This window comes from Aspergillus candidus (genome assembly GCF_002847045.1).
Source record: "Aspergillus candidus strain CBS 102.13 unplaced genomic scaffold BDW47scaffold_17, whole genome shotgun sequence".
In the NCBI taxonomy this organism is placed as follows: domain Eukaryota; kingdom Fungi; phylum Ascomycota; class Eurotiomycetes; order Eurotiales; family Aspergillaceae; genus Aspergillus; species Aspergillus candidus.
Genome location: NW_020194022.1, coordinates 101137 through 124629, shown reverse-complemented (window position 1 = coordinate 124629; position 23493 = coordinate 101137). Strand labels below are relative to the sequence as shown.

General features: G+C 51.9%; 11 protein-coding genes and 3 non-coding genes across 14 annotated transcripts; 7 read left to right on the top strand and 7 right to left on the bottom strand.

Moving 5' to 3' along the window:
- Positions 1 to 60: 60 nt before the first annotated feature.
- Positions 61 to 1853, bottom strand: BDW47DRAFT_104323 (HPP family protein). The gene is made up of 2 exons (XM_024812297.1): positions 1041 to 1853; positions 61 to 936 (listed from the first exon to the last, which is right to left on the bottom strand). The coding sequence occupies exons 1-2, from the start codon at positions 1329 to 1331 to the stop codon at positions 358 to 360; spliced, it is 870 nt and encodes a 289-aa protein (XP_024672813.1). The 5' UTR covers positions 1332 to 1853; the 3' UTR covers positions 61 to 357.
- A 362-nt stretch (positions 1854 to 2215) lies between these two features.
- On the top strand, positions 2216 to 4827 carry BDW47DRAFT_104322 (uncharacterized protein). The gene has a single exon (XM_024812296.1). The coding sequence runs from the start codon at positions 2747 to 2749 to the stop codon at positions 4727 to 4729; it is 1983 nt and encodes a 660-aa protein (XP_024672812.1). The 5' UTR covers positions 2216 to 2746; the 3' UTR covers positions 4730 to 4827.
- A 95-nt stretch (positions 4828 to 4922) lies between these two features.
- On the bottom strand, positions 4923 to 6415 carry BDW47DRAFT_20052 (putative NAD binding Rossmann fold oxidoreductase). The gene is made up of 4 exons (XM_024818432.1): positions 6034 to 6415; positions 5855 to 5950; positions 5385 to 5788; positions 4923 to 5302 (listed from the first exon to the last, which is right to left on the bottom strand). Exons 1-4 carry the CDS (start codon positions 6314 to 6316, stop codon positions 5003 to 5005), a joined length of 1083 nt encoding a protein of 360 aa, XP_024672811.1. The 5' UTR covers positions 6317 to 6415; the 3' UTR covers positions 4923 to 5002.
- An 821-nt stretch (positions 6416 to 7236) lies between these two features.
- Positions 7237 to 8808, top strand: BDW47DRAFT_116996 (uncharacterized protein; the record flags this gene model as incomplete). The annotated part of the gene is made up of 1 exon (XM_024815018.1): positions 7237 to 8808. The coding sequence occupies one exon, from the start codon at positions 7237 to 7239 to the stop codon at positions 8806 to 8808; it is 1572 nt and encodes a 523-aa protein (XP_024672810.1).
- A 596-nt stretch (positions 8809 to 9404) lies between these two features.
- On the top strand, positions 9405 to 11284 carry BDW47DRAFT_20048 (uncharacterized protein). Its single transcript, XM_024818431.1, has 3 exons — positions 9405 to 10044; positions 10120 to 10454; positions 10542 to 11284. The coding sequence occupies exons 1-3, from the start codon at positions 9889 to 9891 to the stop codon at positions 10999 to 11001; spliced, it is 951 nt and encodes a 316-aa protein (XP_024672809.1). The 5' UTR covers positions 9405 to 9888; the 3' UTR covers positions 11002 to 11284.
- Positions 11285 to 11481: 197 nt separating this feature from the next.
- On the top strand, positions 11482 to 12682 carry BDW47DRAFT_20043 (uncharacterized protein). The gene is made up of 2 exons (XM_024818430.1): positions 11482 to 11552; positions 11603 to 12682. The coding sequence occupies exon 2, from the start codon at positions 11726 to 11728 to the stop codon at positions 12362 to 12364; it is 639 nt and encodes a 212-aa protein (XP_024672808.1). The 5' UTR covers positions 11482 to 11552; positions 11603 to 11725; the 3' UTR covers positions 12365 to 12682.
- A 100-nt stretch (positions 12683 to 12782) lies between these two features.
- BDW47DRAFT_t64 lies at positions 12783 to 12854 on the bottom strand. Its single transcript has one exon. It is a non-coding gene; the product is annotated as a tRNA-Glu (tRNA).
- Positions 12855 to 13289: 435 nt separating this feature from the next.
- On the top strand, positions 13290 to 13964 carry BDW47DRAFT_125025 (uncharacterized protein; the record flags this gene model as incomplete). The annotated part of the gene is made up of 1 exon (XM_024816329.1): positions 13290 to 13964. One exon carries the CDS (start codon positions 13290 to 13292, stop codon positions 13962 to 13964), a length of 675 nt encoding a protein of 224 aa, XP_024672807.1.
- Positions 13965 to 14981: 1017 nt separating this feature from the next.
- Positions 14982 to 15053, bottom strand: BDW47DRAFT_t63. Its single transcript has one exon. It is a non-coding gene; the product is annotated as a tRNA-Glu (tRNA).
- Positions 15054 to 16884: 1831 nt separating this feature from the next.
- Positions 16885 to 16956, top strand: BDW47DRAFT_t67. The gene has a single exon. It is a non-coding gene; the product is annotated as a tRNA-Glu (tRNA).
- A 274-nt stretch (positions 16957 to 17230) lies between these two features.
- Positions 17231 to 19837, bottom strand: BDW47DRAFT_20040 (peroxisomal copper amine oxidase). Its single transcript, XM_024818429.1, has 3 exons — positions 19138 to 19837; positions 17823 to 19073; positions 17231 to 17752 (listed from the first exon to the last, which is right to left on the bottom strand). Exons 1-3 carry the CDS (start codon positions 19589 to 19591, stop codon positions 17400 to 17402), a joined length of 2058 nt encoding a protein of 685 aa, XP_024672806.1. The 5' UTR covers positions 19592 to 19837; the 3' UTR covers positions 17231 to 17399.
- A 355-nt stretch (positions 19838 to 20192) lies between these two features.
- On the bottom strand, positions 20193 to 20701 carry BDW47DRAFT_20032 (uncharacterized protein). Its single transcript, XM_024818428.1, has one exon. The coding sequence runs from the start codon at positions 20584 to 20586 to the stop codon at positions 20242 to 20244; it is 345 nt and encodes a 114-aa protein (XP_024672805.1). The 5' UTR covers positions 20587 to 20701; the 3' UTR covers positions 20193 to 20241.
- On the bottom strand, positions 20193 to 22464 carry BDW47DRAFT_104315 (CCR4-NOT core DEDD family RNase subunit POP2). Its single transcript, XM_024812295.1, has 2 exons — positions 21852 to 22464; positions 20193 to 21794 (listed from the first exon to the last, which is right to left on the bottom strand). Exons 1-2 carry the CDS (start codon positions 22359 to 22361, stop codon positions 20817 to 20819), a joined length of 1488 nt encoding a protein of 495 aa, XP_024672804.1. The 5' UTR covers positions 22362 to 22464; the 3' UTR covers positions 20193 to 20816.
- A 203-nt stretch (positions 22465 to 22667) lies between these two features.
- BDW47DRAFT_104314 (NADH dehydrogenase [ubiquinone] 1 beta subcomplex subunit 3) lies at positions 22668 to 23430 on the top strand. The gene is made up of 2 exons (XM_024812294.1): positions 22668 to 22900; positions 22964 to 23430. The coding sequence occupies exons 1-2, from the start codon at positions 22806 to 22808 to the stop codon at positions 23118 to 23120; spliced, it is 252 nt and encodes an 83-aa protein (XP_024672803.1). The 5' UTR covers positions 22668 to 22805; the 3' UTR covers positions 23121 to 23430.
- Positions 23431 to 23493: the final 63 nt, after the last annotated feature.

The window sequence follows — 23493 nt, the reverse complement described above, 5'->3', positions numbered from 1 at the left end:
CAAACAGCAATTCTAATAAGATAAATCAATTATAAAATAAATTAAAAATGAGAGACGAACGGAAAAAGAGATGTGGATAGAGGTGTAATCCCACCTCTCTGTCAATGAAAATCTCTTTGGTGGATGACTCTGCGGCCCGCTGATTGGCTGCATTACGTCACCGCCGCCTTTCGTGTGGCGCGGCGTTCGCTGATTGGTCCATTTCGGACCGTGACTTTCAGCCTGACGCTCCAGGCTTCCAGGCGGGCTATGGCCGGCGAATGATAGCATCTATGTAGTAATCTAGGGCTACCTAGGCGTCTAGGTACCTCTAGGTACCTCTATAAGTACAGACCAGTGTGGACAATCCGTCAGTGATTACATCCGCTCACTAATCCGCTGCAGCATCTCCATCTCCTCGGCCGACACCCAAATATTGTCCGGCACATACACGTTCCCTTCCTGGACAATGACCTGCGCCGGGACGTCGAACAGCTGGTCCTCCGAGGCCGTGGGCGCTGGTTCCCCCTCTTTACTCGGGCGAGCGCTGTCCAAATCGTGCCTCTCGGGCGGCGACAGCGGATGGGGCGTCCACCAGTAGACGGGGTACCGGCGTTGGATGTTATTGAGGACGAGTGCGACCGCCTGCATCAGCACGGTCCCCAGGAGCATGACTGGGATGAGCCACCACCCGATGTCGTATCCCTCGGTGACGGCGAGCAGGGCAGTCGCCCCAGCCGGCGGGTGCACGGTGTTGGTGAAGACCATGACCACAATGGTCAGGGCGCATGCCAGGGCGCCTCCTATTTCCGGCATGGCGTGGGCCTGGGGGTTCAAGGCGAACAGCCGCCCAATTCCAATCCCAATGGCACTAGCGAACACCTGGCTCAGGACGGCATTTCGCGGCTGAGCAAAGGGGGAATCGATGGCGCAAAACTCGAGCACCGCTGCGGCACCCTGAAGAAACGTCCTGTCAGTAGGAAAGAAAAGAGAGAGAGAGAGCAAGAGAGAGAGAGAGAGAAAGAGAGAAAATCGATGCATGCAGAAAGGGGTGCACTAACGAAACTCGCGATGATGACAGGCGCATTATGCTGCTGAAAGGATGACACATGCAGGGACACTTCGGCCACCACCAACACGCCGCAAAACGCTCCAATCAGGGACCAGAACGCGATCACCACATTCCCCAGGGCCCGGGGAGGATGATGGCCTCGATATCCCAGAAAATGGGAGACGGGTCGAGGCAACCACCGCCATGGAGGCGCAGGAAGATAGGGGTTCAGCACATCATCGATGTCGACATGCCAGCGCGAGAAATCCGGGCGCCTCGGAGGTGAGTGTTGGCTTTGCATGGGAAAGAAACGTTTTCCACCGGGTCAGACAGTCGTCATCATCATCGTTGGATTCCCAACACGGATTCGTTTCGCGTGGACCTAAAGAGCTAGACACAGATACCCATCAGACATCTTTCATCGGACCACAGTATGTCACACTGCAAACAAGACCGTTCTATCTCCGCCAAGGCTAATGGTCCATTGACGTATTTCGTCACCAGCAGCCCTACAGCGACACGATGCCTGTGGTGGAGACAAGAAAAGCAAAAAAACCCCTTACCTAGACTCGATATAGCATAGGCAACACCATAGGCCAACGGTGTAAGAAATTAGGAACCAACGTTCTTAAAATCCGGGGAAGGGAGAAGAAGGGGATGGGAATCCCTTGAACTTATATACATGACCTCCGTACCCGCGTTCAAACCGAGACAATAAAAAAAAAGGTGCAAAATGACTCCTTGATGGGCTCAGACAGAAGTATCTCCGCGGACTATTCCATCTGGTAATTGTCCCTCTAGTTATTCCAACAAGGGAGACGCGAATGGATTTGCCCCCATAGGTATAATTCGAAGGTTCCTCAGGCCAACCTGCCACTCACAGCATTTCTATCGAGTAATGGAAATGCCTGATGTGGTTTAGCGGCCTCGGGTTGATCGGGATGAGGTCATGTGTATTATTACTTGTTTTTACCACCTAACATGATCCAGAATCACAGTTAAGGGTACAACTGGCTGTATTGTTGATTACAGGCGTATTCGGTCGGTGGGAATAAAGTTGCCGATCATAGGAAACTTTATCCGGGGCTAGTCTTGCATCTGTAAACAATATGTATCCAGCGAGAGGGATGTTGCCTGGAGGCAGTGATATCCTAATCTCACAGTGACTCAACAAAAGATAAAGGTGCAGAATCCCAGGATCCCAGAATGACGAGAACATACTTACCGGGGATTGAAGCATGCAGTCACGTATGGTCAGGTGAGCTGTGCGCTAACTGAGTTGGTGCAATCAACAAACACAGGCAGGCGCAGTGACCCTGTCGCGCTGACTCTAGGGGTTACTGCTAAAGCTCACAAGTGTCGTGGCATCTTTTGGGGGTGAGTAGTAGTTTCTTTTCCTTTATTGCGACGCATGGTGATGCGTCCCGTCCAACGAGAGTCCAGATGTCCCTCCAGGAGATACAGGAGTTACGCCAGCGCCTCGAGGAAGAGCAGAGACTTTGAGAGCAAGCGGAAGAACGACTGGCTCTCCAAACACAGTCCACAACTCTTCTGGAATTTCTGGACGCCTGCTATGTGCACTTGTTTCTTGGTCTGGCCATCCAAAGGGATAGTAATTCCTCGAGGAAAGGCGACCCCGCAAGCGCCGACCATGAACTTCGCTCGGCGAAAATTCGAGAATGGGTCGACTTTCCCCGTGAACAGGGTGCCATCTGGATGGCGCTGATGGATACTGACTTTATGACCGAACGCCATTTCACACCACTCGTCACGTTGAGGGAATACGGGAAGGAGGTCCGGGAGAGGATGATAAGCTCGGAGTTGGATCTGGGTTACTTCGAACGACAGACGGTCGAATCGCCAGTCGCTTCAGTCATCAAGCAGCTACACGCGAATCCCCGATTTCGACGGGTATTTCGTCTGAATGGCAACGTCATTTTCGAAAACCACGCAAACACTCTGGCGGACGAGAGGGACATCGTGCCAGATATGAGCGCCCTGAGCTTGACCCAGAAGCAACCACGCCGTTCCAATCGCTTAGCCGCGAATTCGCGCAGTGTCGGTCTCGCGACCCATCAACCAGGGAGAAGTCAGGCGGCCACGCAATCAAGGAACTCCCGGCCTCGAGCAGATCAATTCTGTGTCTACAACAAGGGGTCCGGGATAAAGCAGCCGGCGTTTATTATTGAGTACAAGGCACCCCATAAAGTTTCTCTCGCGCATGTTAAGGCGGGACTACAAGACATGGATCTCAACGAGGTCCTTCGCTACAAGGACGTGGAATCTCCGGAGGAGATTTGCCGTCGTGTGATAGCAGCGGTGATTACCCAGACCTTTTCGTACATGGTTCAAGGGGGTCTGGAGTATGGCTATGTGTGTACGGGCGAGGCCTTGATCTTTCTCCGTGTGCTTCGTAATGATCCTTCCACCGTGTACTACTACCTTTCGGTGCCAGGAGAGGACGTCGGTGCATCCACGGGATGGACCGGTGATCTAGATGGGGGAAATCGGCTGCATTTAACCGCACTGGGCCAGGTATTGGCCTTCACTCTGCGTGCTCTGCCGGTACCGACGCGAGACATTGGCTGGACCAATTGGGCAAGGCGCAAGCTGGAGACCTGGGTCATGGTATATGATGAGATACTGGACAAAACCCCGGAGGAAAACATCCCTTCTTTCGTGTTCAAACCCCCTACGCAGAGTCGGAGCGAATACTGCCGTGCGTCTCCGGTTAAAACAAGGTCAAAGACTGGCCATGCTCTATCCTGTCACGGTTTTCAAAACCCAACACTTTCTGATCGTGACGATGATGATGCTGGAGGTGATTTTGACCCCACCACGCCGAGCCGGCCCCCTCGAGAGCGACCCCGTACTCACCCACCATCGACTTTATCTTCCCCATCGCCAGTGCAATCATCGCAAGATTCGGGCTCCCAAGGCAAGTCGCGGCAGTATTGCACCCAGCGTTGCCTCCAAGGTTTGATCAAAGGATGGAAATTAGATGAGAAATGTCCCAATGTATCAGATCACGGGGTGGACCGGCATCAACTAAACCGGACGACTCTCCTGCGTCGGCTGGGCCGGCAGCTCTCCCGCGATGATCTTCAATCTGATACACAGCTGGGATGCGAGTCGCTGCACGTCCACGGAACCCGCGGGGCGCTTTTTAAGATCACACTGTGGTCGCACGGGTATACGTTCGTAGGAAAGGGTGTGCCGATGGAGTTTGTGCGAGACGTAAAGCACGAAGAGCTCATCTATTCTCATCTCGCGCCTATCCAAGGGGTATGCGTGCCGGCGCTACTTGGCAGCCTACAGCTCCGCCGTCCATTCTCATACGACGGTATCGCTGATATTGTTCGTCTGATGCTCATGGGGTACGCCGGAGGAAAGCCTGCATGGCGGCATAACACTGATCGCGATCGACTCATACAACGCGCTGGAGATTCCTTACAAGCGATTCACGATCTAGGTATTCTACATGGGGATCCGATCCCTGGGAATCTGATCTGGAGCGAAGAAAACGACGGGGTGATGTTCATTGATTTTGAGCGAGCAACACTGCCAACCCGGCGGGTACCACTGGAAGGCATTTCACCCAATAAAGACCGCATACGTGAAGCTCATCTCTGCAAGAGTCCAAGCAAGCGTGTTGAGCGGTTCGAGCGCGAGAAGCAGCGCATGAGACATGAATTATGAATTATGATATTCCGGCCCTCTCTGTTACTCAACTTTATGTTTCCTCATAATACTACTCATATAATCGTCTCTTTTCTCCCTATAGACCAGGGTCCAAACCGAGCTCCCATCTTTGTTTTACACTTTTGTGGTATCATTCACCGTATGATGTCTTACTTTGATTCGGCATAAGTTTCAGTCATTAGAACATGGACTAATCTCCTATATACCCCAGAAGCATCCAACAACACAATAACCCAAAGATACACATCTCATCCCCCTCAATCACGCAGTTCAAACATCCATCGTCTTCCCAAGCCGAGAGCTCTCCTTCGCCAACTCAATAAGCCGAATCACCTCACGGGCCTCCGCACCGCTAGCCGGCAGGTCACCCTCGCCGGCGAGGGCCCGCGCCAACTTGCGGTAGTACTCCGTATAAGTGGGTGGTTCCACCGTCGGCACGACTTCCTTGACGGGCTTGCCGTCTTGGATGGTGGTCAGCGTGCCGTATCGGTCGCTCGGCTCTCGGCCGTAGCCGCTATCTCCGGGCTTCATGCCGCCCTTGAGCTGGTCTTCTTGGATGTCGAGGTGGTACTGTAGCTGTTAGCATACTCGTCCACCATGCATTCTCCCAAAAGACAGAGGGAAGTAAAGTAAATTCATGCAGAAAACCCACCTTCTTAAAACTCCCCTTCTCCCCACGAACCCAAAACCGCAACTGCTCCTCCTCGGGACTAATCACCCCCGCCTTAGCAGTGACCATCGCCCCCTTAGGATAATGCAGCAGAACCGTAAACGAGTCCTCGAATCCGGAGGTGTTCACCTCCCGCTGGGAGCCCACAAAGCCCGTCACGCGCTGCGGCAGTCCCAGGAGGTACACGGCCTGGTCCAACAGGTGGGCGCCCAGGTCGTAGATGGCGCTGCCGCCGGGGATCACCTTGTTCTTCCACTTGGAGACGGTGGGAGCGGGCTCCTCCGGGCGGTGCCGGTCGAAGTGCGATTCGTATTCAACGACGCGGCCGAGGGAGCCGTTTTTGACGAGCTTGTGCAGGGTTTGGAAGTCGGCGTCCCAGCGGCGGTCTATTTTTCTATTAGCATCTTTTTCCTCGACGATTCGTGAGAGAAATGTAGAATTGTAAGACATACTCTGGAATACAGCAAGCTGCTTGTTTTGCTTCTTTGCCAGAGCTACCAGCTCGTCTGCTTCCTTTGTCGTGGGAGTAAACGGCTTTTCACAGACGACTATCAACCCATTAGCAGGACAACTTGAGAAAAGAAATCTACACCAGTGAAAAAATATGAAAAGAAAAATATAGTAAAAATACCATTCTTCCCATTCTCCAACGCCAGCTTCACCAACTCATGATGCGAGTCCGGCGCCGTCGTAACAACCACCACATCGACAGCCTCATCTTTCACCATATCCTGAGCACTGCGGTAGGACTTGATCCCGGGGTGATCCTTTTCAGCATCGTCGTCGGGCTTCGGAGTCCGTTGAACGACGGCGTACAGCTTGAGCTGAGGCACTTCCTGAATGAAGGGGATGTGGAAGATTTTGGCGCTGAAGCCGTAGCCGACGACGCCGACGTTGAAGGTTTTGGAGGTCATTTTGATGTATAGAGTGTTGTTTATTTTATTATATTATATCTTAATCCGCTGGAGTTGGGTGGGTGGGGATTATATATGGGATATACAGGGTGGGCGAACTATCTTCTTTTCTTCTCGTCGAAGTCCGACCGGAGCGGGGAAGGTCCTCGCGATGGTCAAGTCTGGGTCTGGCGGGGCTCGATTCGATGTCCGGTATGAGAACCATGTTGCAAGGTGTGGAGTATTACAAACTGGGGATTCATTCTTAGGCTATAACATTCAGGTTATTTTCTTGATTCATCCCTTGGTTCTGAGTATTTTAATTAAGAAATATAAATATGAATACAGCGGAGGACCAGATCTGGGCTAAACGCTTACCCGGAGACAGACTGCCAGCTGGCTCTCGACGTCATGATCAAACATTGATTAAATATGTGTATATAGATATAAGTATGTGAGAGATCATCCTTTATATATATCAAACTACGTATTTCTGTTTGATTAAATACTGATGCATTTGTACAAGTTAGAACGTGTCAAGTTCCCCTGGCGGAATGCTATATTTACTCTAGTCACAAGATTGCCCAAACCCTAATCCAACCAGTCAAGCTCTCTATTCAGCTACAACAAGCAATCGAAAAAAAAGAACCTGAAACAAGTCCCCAAAACACCAAAGTAGCATGGTTATCATTGGCACCATGTGGCCAAGGCTGGAACCCGGTTCCCAGCCACCTGGTCCCTGCCCGATGGCTCACGATTGAGTTGTTGCACCAAGGACCGCGGACCTGCGCGGTGACGTGGTCGCCTCACAGCATTCCAGAGAAGAAGCAACAACAAAAACATTGCTGTGACACCACAGACAAAAGCAGTTGACTCCTGGTCATCATCCGGAACATTTGATGTCAACTCTTGCAACTCACCGAACCACCCCTTCCATGTCGATGGCTACCCCGACCGTGCAACGGGCCCTGGGCTCAATCCCCCGGCGAGACGCCTTCCTCTCCATGTCCGACCAGGTTCAATTCCAGACTCTCGTCCATCTGCTGCGGGTCTTAGTCTCCGTAGCTTTCCTCCCGCTCGACAATACCATCCTCGTGGTGGTCTATCTCGCCAACTATGCGGGGACGCTGTCCTGCCCCGCCAACGCCCTCCGCCGCCGGAGACAAGCCCTACAGGACGTGCATTTCTATCCGAAAACGATCCTCGTCAGCGGCGTCAACACACCGCACGGACTCGCAGTCGCCCGCAGTTGGTACCTCCACGGCCATCGCGTCGTAGGCGCCGACGTCATCACCGACGACCACCCGACCCCGCCCTCAGGCGAGAGCATGTCCACCGCGCTGACCGTCTGCTACCGCATCCCGCAATCGCAGTACGTCTCGCGCCTGCTCGACATCGTGCAGCGCGAGAAAGTCGACCTCTGGATTCCTTGCTCGTCAGAGACCTCGGCCGCTGACGACGCCGTCGCCAAGGAGGTCCTCGAGAGCCGCACCCCCTGCAAGTGCGTCCACCTCGACCCGGAGCTGGCCCGGCGCTTCAGCGATCCGGATCTGTTCGCGCAGTTCCTCGCCGAGAAGGATCTGCCTGTCGTTGAGCGCCACCAGGTGCAGTCGCGCGACTCCATTCACAAGATCCTGCACCGCTCCCCGAGCAAGGTCTTCCGCCTGCGCAAGCCCGCAGCCGGGCCCGGAAGCGTGCGCAGCAACAGCAGCGATGATGACCTCCTAATCCTACCGAAACGGACCCTCAGCCTGACCTACTCCCAAGTCAGCGAAGTGCCCATCTCCAAAGACAACCCGTGGGTGCTGCAGCAGCAGACGCGCCTCGGCGAGTTCCGAGCCGAGCTCCTCGTCGTCCGCGGCCAAGTCAAAGCCATCCGGGTGCTGCGCTCGGGGGGTGACAGCCACGGTCAAGGCCCGTCACGGCTCGACGGCGGCCTCGCCACCGCGATCCACAAGCTCATGGACCAGCTCGCGACCAAGGGCGGACCCCGCATGACGACCCACCTGACCGTGCAGCTGCACGTGGACGAGCAGTTCGAGGCCAACTCCGTGCGCTACGTCGTCCACATAGCGGGCTGCACGCTGGGCGCCTCCGCCGTTGCGCACCTCCTCCAGGACGGCGGTAGCACGTCGCTGATCACGGGCTACCTGTCGCTGCTGTCGCCGTGCACGACTACCAGCCTTTGTCGGGAAGGCGGCGACCGATCACAGGAGGAAGCACAGAAGCAAGAAGAGGAAGAAGGGCCCAGCATCCACACGGAGAAGACCCGACGATTCAGCTTGTATCGGATGGTCAGATCCTACGACGTGCGCCGGGTCCTCCCTGCGCTGTATCCGGCGTGCGAGCACCTCGATGACTGGGCGCATTGCGAGGCGGATCGGCTCTTGTTCTGGAATAACTGGCGCTTTTCTCCGTTTGATCCGTTGCCGTGGTGGTGGCATGTGCATGTACAGCAGCCGTTGGAGGAGGTTGGATCGCTGTTGGGTGGGGAGACTCCCAAGACGAAGTGATCTTTCTTTCTTATTTTTTTTTCACTTTCTTTTTTGGTGTTCGTTTTTGTTCTTTTTTTTTTTTTTATATATTTGCGATTTGATTGTTTTCGTTCTTGGAATAATTGGGATCAAGGGCATCAACTGGCGTTTTGAAGCATTTCTTAACCACTTTATGATTATTGGCTAGTACAGCATTTACTCTTCAATTAATGCAGAATCCACACAATTGGACAATATGATTGATCCGATAGCTGACCATCAGCTTGTAGTCTGTACTATGTAGATCTGGACTCTTGAGTGGATCCAGCAGGGCTCAGCCCAGTGGCGTTGCTGTTTCCATGAATAGAACACTGATTTCAAGACGAGACGGTCTTGTTTCAGCCTGGTGCCCGTATCTCAATATCTCAACACGCGAAACCTACATGACATCAATGGTAGAAGATCAACAAAAGAATTTGTAAAGATGGCTGTGCAGTAGTTGGGAAGACCGACATAAATATCCGGATTACATAGATATGCACAATGCAGGTATTGAAGAATGGCATTGACAGGCACAGACTAGTTATGCAGGTAATTATCCGGTATCACATCGTATGGGTTATATTACCGTGGAACTGGACCTGATTATATGTGGTGTTTAGGCAGGAGATTTATTATGATCCTTCAACTCTTTCTTCTCTTTGTTCACATCTCATTCGATTCATCCTCTTTGGCCTTGTCTTGTTATCATTCCTTATATTTACCTTTATTTTTATTCCTGTCGGTCGGCGGTCCAGCCGACAATACTAAATCCTTAGCGTCCCGAACATCGGTTGTTTGGGTTACCCCGTCACCGTCACCACTTAGCACTTACTCGGTGGGACATAAACATTTCCATTCCACCGTCATCGTTGTTTTCCTCGACTTCAACACCGGTCGCTTTTGCAGAGAACACTACGATTTTTCCCAGCGTAACAGCGCAAGCCTCGTGCATCACTTCGACATCGTCACGGACATCTAAAAACCAGCACAGCCTCGCTTCTCGAATAGGACGTGCCCCTTAGGCACTACACGACACCACCTCTCGGTCCTCCATATCATCCCAAAAACGTCACCAAAATGAAGTTAGCTAAGCCGTCGTTCAACCCCGGGCGGACGAAAAATATCATCCATGGCGTGCAGGCACTCGCCATCTTCCTGGCGTGGGCCTTGACCATCGCGGTGTTCACAAAGGGTGGGGGTATTGACGGACGGTCAGCTTGGTACTTTGCCTTGGTAGGTGATTTGATATCTTCCTCGGGGGGGTCGTCGTATTTTATAGGGGGCTAATATGTATTTTGTCGTCTGCAGTGCTGGTTCAGTGTCCCCGGTTTGATTTATCTAGTCGCCGTGCCCATGTGGCCTCGTGCACGCCGGTTCGGAAACGTTTACGCCTTTGCTACCGTCGACTGTCTCTACGCTCTATTGTGGTTTACCGCTTGGATTTGCATTGCCAGCTATGTCGCTCAAGGCAAGTCGGAGGGGAAGGACACTGCCGACGATAAGAAGGACAAGGACAAGACTACGAGAGCCGAAAACAAAGATTCCAAGGAAAGCAATAAGAGTGGTTGCGATAACTGGAAGTATGGAAGTGCGAGTAAATGCAACATTAGCACGGCTACTTGCATTCTTGGAGTTGCTATCTTGTGAGTTTTTCCCTCTCTTTCCATTTCTTCTTCGTCTTCTTCGACTTCGAATCTTTTTGAGTCTTTCATTCGCTGACAACAGCTCAGCCTGCTCTTCGCCCTTACCGCGTGGATGTCCTTCCGCAACGTCATGCACTTCCGCCGAACGGGTACGCTTCCCGACGCCGTCTCGGATCCTACCTTTGCCGCCCAGAGCAAGGCCGCGTTCTCCTCCAACCCGGCCCACGACTTCGAGGAAGAGGATGACTTCCGCTCAGGCCGACAGGGAGTGGGCTCGTCCATGGCCGGCGACCGCGACGAAGACTACGCCCTGTTGCAGCAGAACGAGGCGGACGACCTGGCCAGCTCGCACGGGCGCACAGCCATGCACGGCTCCTACGATCCCACCGCCTCCAGCGGCGGTAGCGTCCTCCACGACTTCAACGCCACCGGCTACGGCGGCGCCCACGGGCAACACTACGCGCCGCCGGCGGACATCTACACCCCCAGTGACTACGGGCCACCGACCGACTACGGATCGAGTGTGCGTGGTGGCTACGGGCGGTAAAGCGGGACTTTTCTGGAAAATTGAGATACCTTGGCAAACCCTTGGAATGGCCATGGAGCGGTGTTTGCAGGCGCATGTTCTGTATTATCTTTGTATTCTTGACTGTCGTTGAAAAGCCAGCTCTGCAGGTTGCGTTTCGTATGGCCTCTTTTCCTTTCCTTCTTTTCTCGTTTTCTTTGGCCACTGTCTGCTGCTTTTCTGTGATCCTTGTAGGAATGAAGCCTTGGGCCATGTCTACATTGACGAATTAACGAATGTCCATGTTGTGTGTGATAGATGTATAGATAGTTGAAATATATTGTTTATATGGGACTGTACCTCTTAGTAGCGCCAGGTCCCGGTGCCGCCTCACCCGGGGGGGCGTATTTATTGATTTGCCCAATGTAGTTAGATGGCTTCACGTGCCGATAGATAGGGCAGTATTCCACCGCCTTTTGCCATCTGGACAGCTTGCGCTTGATTCACTGCGACGTCTATCACAACACAATCATATCGGGGGCATTATAAAACAACTAGCAGATTTGAGCTAGTCTTCGTTCTCTCCCATCACTGTATGTACCTGATAAACGGTGGAATTAAACTGTCCGCTAACCTCCACCAGCAAGAACCTCCGAGGCCACCTTACCACACCGGCTCTACATCTACAACAAACAATCGCCCTCCATCTCCAAACCCAACAAAAGAGCATAAACAACTAGCGGAAGGAAAGAAGAAAACAATCAAAATGGCCAGCAGCGTCGACATTTTCCACCAGTGGCCCCTCCACCTCGACCCGCAATCCAAAGCGCTCTCCCTCCCCCCATCATCCAGCACCTCCCGCTCCCAAACCGAAGCCGTCAACGAAGAGCTCCAAAACCTCAACCAGCTCCACCGATCCCTCCTGGCTCTCGAAACGGGCACCGTTCCCCCTCCCCCTCTCCCCGTGAACCCCAAGCGCAGCGCGCAGATCTCCAAGCTGCGCGAGTCCGCCAACACCGCCTACCGCAAGGACAACTTCGACGAGGCCGCCCGCCTGTACACCTTCGCCATCGACATGGCAATGGGCCGGCCCGGGTGGGAGCCTGTCACGCTCGCCCGCGAGGAGCTCGCTGGCCTGTATGCCAATCGCGCGCAGGCTTACATGGGTATGCAGGCTTGGCCTGAGGGCATGCTGGACTCGAAGTGCAGCGTGGAGAGCAAGCCGATCGGGAATGTGAAGGCCTGGTGGCGAGGGGGGAAGTGTCTTGCTGAGATGGGGCGGTGGGAGGAGGCTAGGGTGTTGATTGAGAAGGGGCTGGAGGTTGAGGGGAGGAGTGGCGATGGGGGGAAGGAGTTGAGTGGTTTGATGCAGGAGATTGAGGAGGGGTTGAAGCGGTCTAATTAGATCTCTTTTCTCGTCGGTTCTTTTCCTCTGGATGCTTGTGTTGATGATGTATATGGGTGATGGTAAATCTGCCACCTGTGTCTGTCCGTTTTTGTGTTTGTTTGCGACGCCTGTTTCCTTGACCTTTTCTTAAGACCCCCGTCGGCGACACCATGTTCTGCATTGCTTTTTGACCATTTTCTTCTTATTCTGCAGTTAGATATCTGCCCGTCTCTGGGTCCCTCTTTGGCGTTTTGGACTGGAATAAATTCATGGTTTACCCCTACTCATTTCAAGGTAGCTATCAAGTATGGTTTTGCCATCCAGCTCCAAGGCAAAAAGAAACATATCCTGCGACTATTCTAGCATGATGCTTAGCAGGAGTAGATAAGTCTACGACCCCACGGAGTAAAAAAGGTAAGGGGAAAAAAGAAATATCTTCCGATACGGGGAATCGAACCCCGAGCTGCCGTGTGAGAGACGGCGATGTTAACCATTACACCATATCGGATGTTGTTGAGGAAAGTTTTAGCTTACCTAACCTAACAGCCAAAAAACTATCATGATCGAAAATATGGGCATTGTCTTACATATTCCAGACTCTATAAATATTCCAAGGATTCAGTAGGCAGTGTTAGTAAATACCACTACTTCTTCAGGGACCTTGCCCTCGTATTTGCGTCTATATTACATCGTTCAATCTAGAAGGTTCGAAGCCCTTCGAAAGGAGCGTTGGTAAAGAGTGTTTGTTGGTTGGTGGAAGCATGTGAGATGTATGCGGGGTGTGTTGGCGGTTGCCGAAAGAGGTAAGCTGGGTGTATACGCCAAGCTTGACTGTGTTTTTCGTCAGAAGTATAAGAAGGGTGGGAGGTCCGCTCTTTTTCCTTTTTCTTTTCTTTCTTTTTTACATTGCTCTCTACTTTGGTGTGCGATCTATGTGGCCAGTATGTCTGTTAGTGGTGACGGGCACGAGTTCATGGAGGTACAGAAGCGCTTAGGTGGTGGGAAGTCGCCCGGGGGCGATGAGCGTGAGTATGATCTTGGTAAAGAGATCGACAGGACTTTACACGCCAAGTATGCCTTTGTGACTTTTGAGAAAAGTAAGATTCACAACGTGGAGGAATTTCATCGACGATTTCTTGAGAAATTCCCAACGGCGGAGACGTTTGGTTCTCGAGAGTGGCATGAGGATGGGACCCCCCATTACTTCGTGGTGATTCGGTTTGCGAGTCGAGTCAAGTTTTCGAACGCGAGGAAGAGTTTACTGTTGGATGGCGAGGATGGTCGAGTGGTAGTTCGGGTGAAGAGTGTGGACATGTCTATTTCGAATTTTTTGGAAGGTACCCAGGCGTATTGTGCGAGGCATGACAACCCGGATACATTCGGGACATGGTTGAAACCTCGTGATGGGGTGAAGGCACGGACGAAGCGAAAATACGAAGAGGTTTTGGCCGAGAGTGACTTTGAGACTGAGAAGCGGAAGCTACGGAAGGCGGATCCTCATCGTTTCATATATCAATATCCGGCGGTAATCGCACGTCTCAATGCGAAGATGAAGAGATCGCGTGATGTTAGACGACGGCACGTGGGCCGTTATGGTGGGGGGAGGGGGGGGGGTTGAGTGGTTCATCTGCTGATAGAGGAGTGAAAAGGTTGTATGTGCTGCTGCTTTGTGTTGGTTGGAAGGCCGAAGATGGGGAATCATATAGCTTCCACTACCAAAAAGATGTGACTAGATCCCAGCCTAAATTGACATATCACTGCCCAGGCTAGCGATTAACCTAAGTATAAGTTGAGGGGTCATACGCATTATTCAAGTAGACTTTGTTAAGAAAACAGCATTTATAGTGTCCGTAGAGGCAGCACTCCTGTTGGGTCTATATTAAGGTAGACTTTTGGGGGTACGCAGGGCCTCTAGATGGGTATAACTGCACTCTCGTGGGAGATACTGCGGGTCTATTCCCGTTTCGAAAGAGCAAGGTAGCAGCTTCCTTGTTGGAGCGTTCTTGCTTTGTAGTTGGCCTCTTAGTCGGTGTCTGCTCTGTTTAACCTTTGGTTCAAGAGCATTGTTTGAGCCCTTGATTTAGATATGACAAGCTATGCTGTGGTTCTTGGGAGGTCTAGTCTATTTCTGAGACTATGTATGCCGTCGCTGTGAGGTAGGCCCAACCAATATCCTGTCCTGTGATGATTATTGTGACAGGGCCATCGAATGTAGTAGGAACCCATGCTGGACATAACAAGCAGTTTGTGTCAGTTAAGAGCTGACGGTATCTATAAAAGGTAATCAATAAGATCGATCAAGTTTAGACATACATAGAAGGATAAGGCTGTTCGGATATGCGTAAAACACTATACAAACAGCCAGACGATGATGATAAACAGACAGACCACAGGTAAACTTATAGCATCAGGTATATTCCAGGTCTTTCACTACCATATTCAAGGTTCTTGATCGAGTAGGGAATGTCTGATTCGGGGTATCCGCCAGGGCAGAAACCGAACCACGCTGTGAGACATTTGTTGCCATTACCAGCATTCCCGCAAGTCGCAAACTCAGAAAATAGAAGAAATAAAAGGAAGGGATAACTTGAAAACATAGACTCCGTATAGAAAGGGCAAAAAAATCAAAAAGTAATTCCGATACGGGGAATCGAACCCCGAGCTGCCGTGTGAGAGACGGCGATGTTAACCATTACACCATATCGGATGGTTGTTGAAAGATGGTTGCGGAATTTGCTACAATAGGCAATGATAATAAAGGCGGATCGGCATGTGGGGCCTCTTGGTTGCTCCCGTATATCTGATTGGTCATTGTTTCGCTGTACTAGGTTTGAGAGCTTAAGGTAGGCAGGCAGGTAAGCGCTGGAGATGTCTGGTTTAGGTAAGTTTTTTGGTGTATTCTGATTTGTGTTGCGTTTTAGGATAACAATTTAGTTGAGGCTGTAAAATATCGTTTGGGAGTTGGTTGTTCTCAATCTAATCCTAATTAGGCTTTTATCTATATATGAGCAGACTCACAGTACGACTGTGAGGCGCATGTGGATCCGAACAAATGTCTCACAGATATGAATTGATATGTGAGCATGAATATTTATATTCCACGTAGTTTGGGTCTGGAGGATAGGCGGCACTGAAAGTCCAGAACAGCGCCATACCTTGGTCGTATGGGTTGTATGCGTAAAGGTCATACACATTGGGCAAGACTAACGACCTTTTCTTACTGAGCAAAACAAGAACTGAGGGATTACAGATAAGAGCGGCTCTATTTTCTCAAAATACCAGTTCAGAGCCAGTTCTTCACTGGTGTAAAGTCATGCCCTATGCAGTTAGGATACTGTAGAATAGTGCAACAACTAAATCAGAAAGCATATATACTCAGGTACATAGCTTGAGCCCCCTAAGCAACCACCAACTATAGACTATCATCATCATATTATCATGAACAAACCTCGATAAGCCTCTTGAATCATGCTCTGATAGATAAACATCAATGCATTGCCTGGAGTTCATGCTTAGTGTTCATAGTTGCTCAACTTAAACATAGTAAGGAAAAAAATGTCATCATACTGACCACGACATACTCTAGACCAAGTAGTAAGTCATTTCACCCTACTTCAACTCCAGTTCCTCCGCACACCGGTTACAGTACATCTTTGAGTTTCCGTAGGCGGCGCAGTCCTTGTGCTTGCCACAGTTGTTGCACGCCACATATGCCATTTTGCTCTGGATTATGGAGGTATATATTAGATATCTAATATAAGACAAAGTATATAATGAACAGATATCTTACCTGTATATAGAAATGGAAGGATGTGTGTTCTAGGAAGGATCGGAAGTTGTCAAGTGGAAGTTATCAAGCGTCTGAGAGAAGATATACAGCCATGATGGGTATCATGATGGCTTATTTATATCTCTAACCATTTCTGCTACCAAGTACATGTTATAGACTCCAAGCGGGGTAATAGAGCCTCCTCTACTCTATTCGGATAGAAAACAATACACCATACGAGGTCGTCCATTCATAAAAATCACGAGGGACGCCACAAGTATAATATTAAAAGAAGTGCATGCATCTCTTCACATATTGAAGCACAAGGTGTAGCAAGCTGAAAATACCGGCTGGTGGGATAATCATGAGGCTACATTGTGGCTGGAACCCGGGCCAACTAGAATGGCTTTGCTATCTAGAACTACAGCCTACTTGATCAGCTGGAGGTTGATATGAAAGCGCGTGCCATGTGGGTTAGTATACACCATTATACTGCCAGGGCAGGCCAAAGCGCACTATTTGATACTGAGTGGTTGTTTCTCTGTCTCGCTTGTATGAAAGGATCTGGATCAGCCTCACTTAAAGCAAGCACTATAGTCCTATAGCTCTCGAGGAGCTATGGAGCCTCAAATCTTAAATAGATAAGTCTTTATCATCAGACCGTTTGACATTTGAGGCAGCCAGTTAATTGATCAAGTATAGTTAGGGCAAGGACTTAGCTGAAGTTTTGTCTAGTGGTACACTAGTGCTCCGCTCTTCTCAACAACCATCCGATATGGTGTAATGGTTAACATCGCCGTCTCTCACACGGCAGCTCGGGGTTCGATTCCCCGTATCGGAAGATATTTCTTTTTGATTTTTCATCATCATGATAATTTTTTTTTTTTTTTTTTTGGTCGAATGATTAGGATAAGATATGCTAACTAACATACATCACTGGCAGTCACCCGTAGTGATTTTTTTTATTTGATTTTCGATATAGTGTTGCTATGCTCGTTCTATATGTAGGCCGGGTCAACTGCCAGCCCAATGCCTACTGTACTGTAACCAGTAGGCTTCCTGATATAGCAAGACATATATATGGATTCATATACTCGCCTGTCACACTCAATGAGGTCGACTGCTGCTTAATAATATCACTAATAACCAAGAATACAGTGATATCGAAGTATCAAGCAATTACACCATATGCTACATACATACAAAAAATAAACAATCCCAACCAAAATGCATCCGAAACATCACTCATAACCAGACATAGCATACCAAAGAGAGTTGAGCAAATCAAACCAACCGACTAGATCCATCCCCCTTCCCGCTACAAGAAGAACAAGAAGACTTCCCCGCCGCCACCTGCGACGGCGACCTCGCAAAACTCGGCGGCACGTCCAAGACCGGGTTGCGCGTGAAGAAGTTCCGTGGACGCAGCAGCAGCGTCATGGGCTCGGCCGGCATGATGGGGTAGTCCTCGGGTGACGGGAAATGGGTTAGCCCGAAAGTGTGCCAGAGGACGACGTCGGTGTTGTCGATGGAGGAGTCTGGGCCGGCGGATTCGATCCATGCGGGAAGGCCTTGGGAGGGTTCGCCGGAGGTTTGGGGTACGTGTCGGCCTGCGGGGTGGATTTGGTCGTCGGAGTCTGGTGTTGTGGGTTAGTCAATGCATAGTGATGGGATGGGGTTGGGATGGGAAGATTGGTGGGGACGTACATTTAGTGACGTGCACAGCGTGGCGAGCGAATCCGGCTCGTTTCCAGACGAGGCCGCCTTCTTTGGGTAGCAATGGCGGGACCTCGCGACTGACTAGCTTGTAGCATACAGGCTTCTTGCTGTACGGGTTCAATTTGTTGGTATTGGCCATTTCCCAAGTCCGGCTGGTGCTGCCGTCGTAGTCGGACATTGCCTCGCGCGGGGTGCTGAATTTGGTCTTCTGCGCGTAGAAGGCGTTGCCGTACTTGTTCTCGGGACTGCCTACTTCGCCGGGCCCGCGGACGGCGTCGACCTGGAAGACGGTGTTGTTGGGCCCGTCTACGTTGGGGTCGACGCGGAGGCAGAACAGGTGCTGGTGGTTGTGCGCGTTGACGCCGGGGTAGACTTCCGTGCCCCAGCCGTGGGTGTCCTCTCCGGGGTTCATAGCGTATGTGTTGAGGATTCCAGTCAGTTTGATGTCTAGCTGGACGGTGCCGTCTTGGTGGAAGATCCAGTACACGCAGTACTCGTAGTTGGCGGCCGTGAAGATGTGCGAGATGATGAGCTTCCGGCCGCGGGTGACGACCATCGACTCGTCTCGGAAGTCTGTGTGCTTGAATAGGATCCCTGCGTCTTCTTCGTGAATGCAGATGGCGTTCTTCACGATGGTGCTCGCGCCTGCGCGGTTGACGAACGCTGCGTCCATGTAGTGGATTGCACCTTTGCAGTCGCAGCCTAGAGATAGGCTGTTTGTCATGTACCCGCCGCCGTACTCGCCCAGGTCGAAGGCGTGCTTCCGCTGGTGCGGATGCTCGGGGTTCCCGTACGGAACGACCATTTCAGCCAAGGACAGACGGTAGAAGACGGGGCGGACGTTTCCTTTGTCATTGAAGGTGATGTTGTTTAGCACGACTCCCTCGCGGTAGTTGAACCCAACGTGGATGTTCCAATTTTGCCACTCGATGACACGTCCGGTCATCTTGAAAGAGACGCCGTCTGGCTGCGTGATGTGGATCGGCTTCAGATCCTGTCTGAATCCACCTTCCTTTTCAATCGCCGCCGGCAGGTAGTTGTTGGGGGCGGCCTTGCTGAGGGGTCGTCGGATGGGCGGGACATCAATGTGGATGATCTGCTTTGTCTCGGCGTTGAAGATGGGACAGAAGTCCAATGGATACGTGTACTGGGAGTCGTCGACATGGGGACGGTAGTACATGAGAGCCTGCTGCAGGCGGATGTCGGTGCCAAACCGTTCATCGTACCCAATTGTCCAAGCTGCATTGACCATCAGAAATGTCATACCTCACATAATTGACCATCCTCGACAGGAGAGACTCACGATCACAATAAACCTTATGCATATCCTCCTTGGGGATTCCGATAATCCCACACTGTTCGATCACCTTGGGATCCTGGCGGACAACGTGCTCCACCTCCTGCAGATCCTCCATGGTGATAATGGGCTGCACGCCCGGAGTATGCTGCCATTGGATGACCTTCTTCTGGTCCAGGTCCACGATCCCATCATACACTTTCCCGCCTGGAGCGATGGCGACAACTTCAGCGGCGCGAGCCGGGCGAGGGGCTGTCTGTGGGGATTCCAGCCATGCCATCATCTCCGCCTTGCGAGGCTCGAAGAGGCTGACGGCGTTGAAGTTGACCTTGCCATGTTCGTTGCGGACGAGGGCGACGACCGTGTCGATTTCCGCGGTGGAGAGAGGGTCGAAGGGATGGGGTGGTGGAGAGGAGGCGTTGACCTGGTGGGTCAACTGTTGAAGTCGGTCGAGGACCATTGCTTCGAGGACCTTTGCCTTGAGGTTCGTTGAGAAGGAAAGGTTGCGCGAGTGTTCGACAGGTGTGATGTATAGTAGGGTTGATCTGGTTGTTGCGGGGTTGAGATGGAGTAATGTTGCACAACGCCACGAAGGGGAGGGGATTCGGTCTCGAAAATAATTACGATGATAATACTGAATGTAATCTCTCCTCTACTCAGAAGATCCCATCAAGCGAAAGAAGACCATCTTATAAGCTGCAGCATGACAGCTCCAAGTCCAGGATAACCAGCGATAGCGACATCATCGTTATCGCGGATCCGATAAGATGCGCCCGGATTCCTTTACCAGATCGGGTCTAGCGGGTCCTGTCGTCTCGATGACCCCGAATAGAGTAATGCGAACCACATGTGCAGCGTCGGTCTTCTCGTTGCATTGATGGAGGGTGGTGGAACGGTGCGGGGATATGGTTTAGCATCGGATACCCTTGCCTGTTTCCGTGGTTGTGAGGGGTGGCCAGTGGCAATCTGCAAGGAGAGAGCTCATGCTGCTACACGGGCTGTCGCTGTCTGCATCTAGGGGTAGTTGGCAATTGGTGTACAGGTCTTTTAGAGTCGATTGGGCTTGATCGCGCAAGTGAATACATTACTCCAGGAGAGGTCGGGAAAGCCTCAGTCCACCAACAGAACCGAGTCATCGAGTCGTGGCGCAAACACCATATAACCAAGTAGGTAACCCAGACCAGGGATACCTACGCCAAACGCACATAGAAAGTAGACGAAGCCCAGGATAAGATAAAGATAAAGATACCATTCCGGCCACCTTAAAAAACACAAATGGCAATGAGAAAAGCACCATGCACTCCTCGCAAACACCCGCCTCCGGAGATAAACGCGAAGACATTCCAGGTGACAAACCCCATGGACGAACCGGGAAACGCACGACAAAGCAGCAAACGCAGAAGAAACCAAACGAGGCACCCATGGTGAGCAATGCCTTATGCTATGTACAACCATCGTATCGCATCGAACCCACTATCCGTTGGCCCAAACGTAACAAAAGAGAGAATGTATAGAAAGAAATATGTCATCGACGAAGGCGGAGACCAACGCCAAAATGAACAGGGAAGCGTGCAACTGATCAACGTAGATGTAGTCGCCAACTGTAGACGTAGTCTAGGAAAGAGACTGTATGGAGCTGACGAGAAATCAAATCAACGAGAAGCAGGGAGGAAAGAAAAAGAACCTCATGCCTTGCCGATTTGGAACGCACCGAGCACTCCACCAACCCCGCCAGGAGTCATGGCACCCATGTGCTGGGGAGTCTGATTTCCAGCATTAGGCGTGCCCGGCGTGCCGGCAGCGGAATAGATCGTGGCACCGTTGAGATTGGGCGTTTGATGGGGCTGCATGTGGTACATCAACGACGGCATCTGGCCGTTAAGACCCCAGATCTGGCCCGAATACTTGGACTCATCGATCGTGCCGTTAAAGACCAGCTGACGCATCTTCCAGTAGATCTCGCCGGTGACGAGCGAGTCGGATCCGGCCTGATGGGCAATGCCCACCCGCTTCACACCCAGTTCGTCCGCAATATCCTGCAGACCCGATTTTTGACCCAGGCTGGCGAGGATCTGCATTGCGGCTGGGGTGAGCGGAGAGTCGTTGACCGCTTGATTGCGTCCCGCGTGCTTCATCAGGTATTTGATGTCATACAGGGACGGGAAGAAGATATTCAGCAGCTTGTGGAAGGCCTCTTCGGTCTCGGGCAGCGATCGGCAGAGCATGATCTTCATCAAGTACCCGAAATCGTAGCCCGAGTGGAAGGACACCCAGTGGACATCGTCCAGCAACACGAGGCCCGAGCTAATCAACAGCGACCCGAATTCCAACGGGTCGATCCCGTTCTTCTCGTGCATGTTGAAATCGATACCCGCTTTGGCCAGCATGGTCGTCGACTCCTGCGCATACATGTCATCCTCCAAGGAGAACCGGAAGTTGAATTGCCAGGTGCACGGCGCCGGGACCAGGCTGTTCCCGAGCGGCTGACCATTCCCATCCGTGGCGTTCGGCGGGGGCACCTCTCCCTCGGGGGAGAAGAGCGTGATGCCCAGCTGGATCATCTTCAGAAGGTCGACATTACACCGGAGGGTCTGGTAGTGATAGTCTGCTTTGTTCGTGAAGGTACCGATAGGGCGGGCAACAATGCCAGGAAATTCGGTGTCCTGATCAAACGTTAGCCCCCCCATCAACCCAAAAAGAAGCGGTGTCCAACGACTTACCATGCTGATATACGGATATTTCTCCACCAACTGCCTCAACACAGCCATCTCCTGCGCCAGATTGTGCTTCCACACATCGCGTATCCTCGTCTTGACCGCACCGGCCTTCGAATCCAACGCTAACCGACCATCGTGGGCCTGATGTAGCTGCTGTTGCTGCATCTGGGCCCCTCTCGCGAAGCCCATTTGCGCCGCATGGCTGGCAAGGCCCGTGCCTCCGCCATCACCACCAAACCCAGCGACCGACATGCCATTAGCAATTCCGGTGCCCGACAGCGTGAAGGGATTGATATTAGTGTTGGGATTCCCGGCGGCGAACCCCGGGTGACCACCCAGGGAGGGCGGCGGGAGAGCTGTGTTGGCCGACTGGGCGTGGGCCGGATGGTGTTGAGCCGGATGGTGCTGGGCTTGCTGCTGCTGCTGCTGTTGCTGTTGCAAATGGGCCTGTTGTAAATGGGAATAAGGAGCCCCTAGGCCAGTGGGCCCGTATCTGCCGACGGGGGGGGGCATCGTGTAGTTGAGGAAGATGCGGCAGGCGGGTCATGCATTTGATATTGACACACAGAGAGGGAGGGTCAGTAGTAGTGGCTGGAGGGAGGTTGCGATGTGGGAGGGAAAGGTTGGATTGGGTAAAGGATCAGGTTAGGTCGGGATTGAGTGGAGTCGAATGGTGGTCGTCAATTTGACAGGCAGAAGGATGGAACCAGTAGGCGGTGAGGATGGTCATTGACCGCCCGGTTTGAATTAGGATTAGCGCGCCAAGTCCCGGTTCGCTCGCTCTCTCTGTACAGCTTCAACTTCCACTCTCGCTGCCTCTCTCGGTCTTGCTGTTCTTCTCCGTCATTCCACTCCAATTGCACCTCGGATCCTGCGGACTCAGACGCCTGTCCGTATTATTTCCCAATACGCAACCTTTCTCGGATCTCATCCCACCCCACAAATACACCTCCCACCATGGTCCCCAACCCCACCGGTTTCGACCTTCGCGAATTCAAGGCTGCCGCTTCCCCGCGGTCCGCCTACGCCAGGAGGGATCCCTGGGCCCGCTAGTATGTGTGATCTAGACACCTCTCCGACAGTCTCCGTGACTCAATGACTGACTCTTCTCTCAGTGAGGCCTGGCGGTATACCGGCCCCTTCAGCCGCTTCAACCGTTTCAAGCGCACCTTCCCCGGTCTCGGGATCGCGACCGTTGCCTTCGCCGGCTACTGCACATACGAGCACTTTTTCCTCCAGGATGATCATCACCACGGCGAGGCCCACCACTAAGCAATTGATGTGGGAGGACCGGATATGGATATGAATGGGGTGGGTAGCCGAGGCACGGACGATGTGCAGATACCCCGGGATGAAAGCAGGAAGAGGTGGCTGTACTCATAGATGAGATAAGGGGTGTTTTCGAAAGCACGAAAAAAGAGAAGAGGGGACTCTTGGTTCTCGTGGGAGTCGACTGTCCGTTGATCACCGGGTGGGCCCTAGCTCCCTACAAACGGCGCTTGGGTTGTTTTATTTGTTGGTTGTATATAGTATCTGTTTGTTGTTACATTAAGACTCATTCTTCATTGTCTTATGGTTTTTATTTTATGATCTAGGATTAGGCTGCTGCTTGTTATCGGCAGTCTGTCTCCCTACTAAAATACTT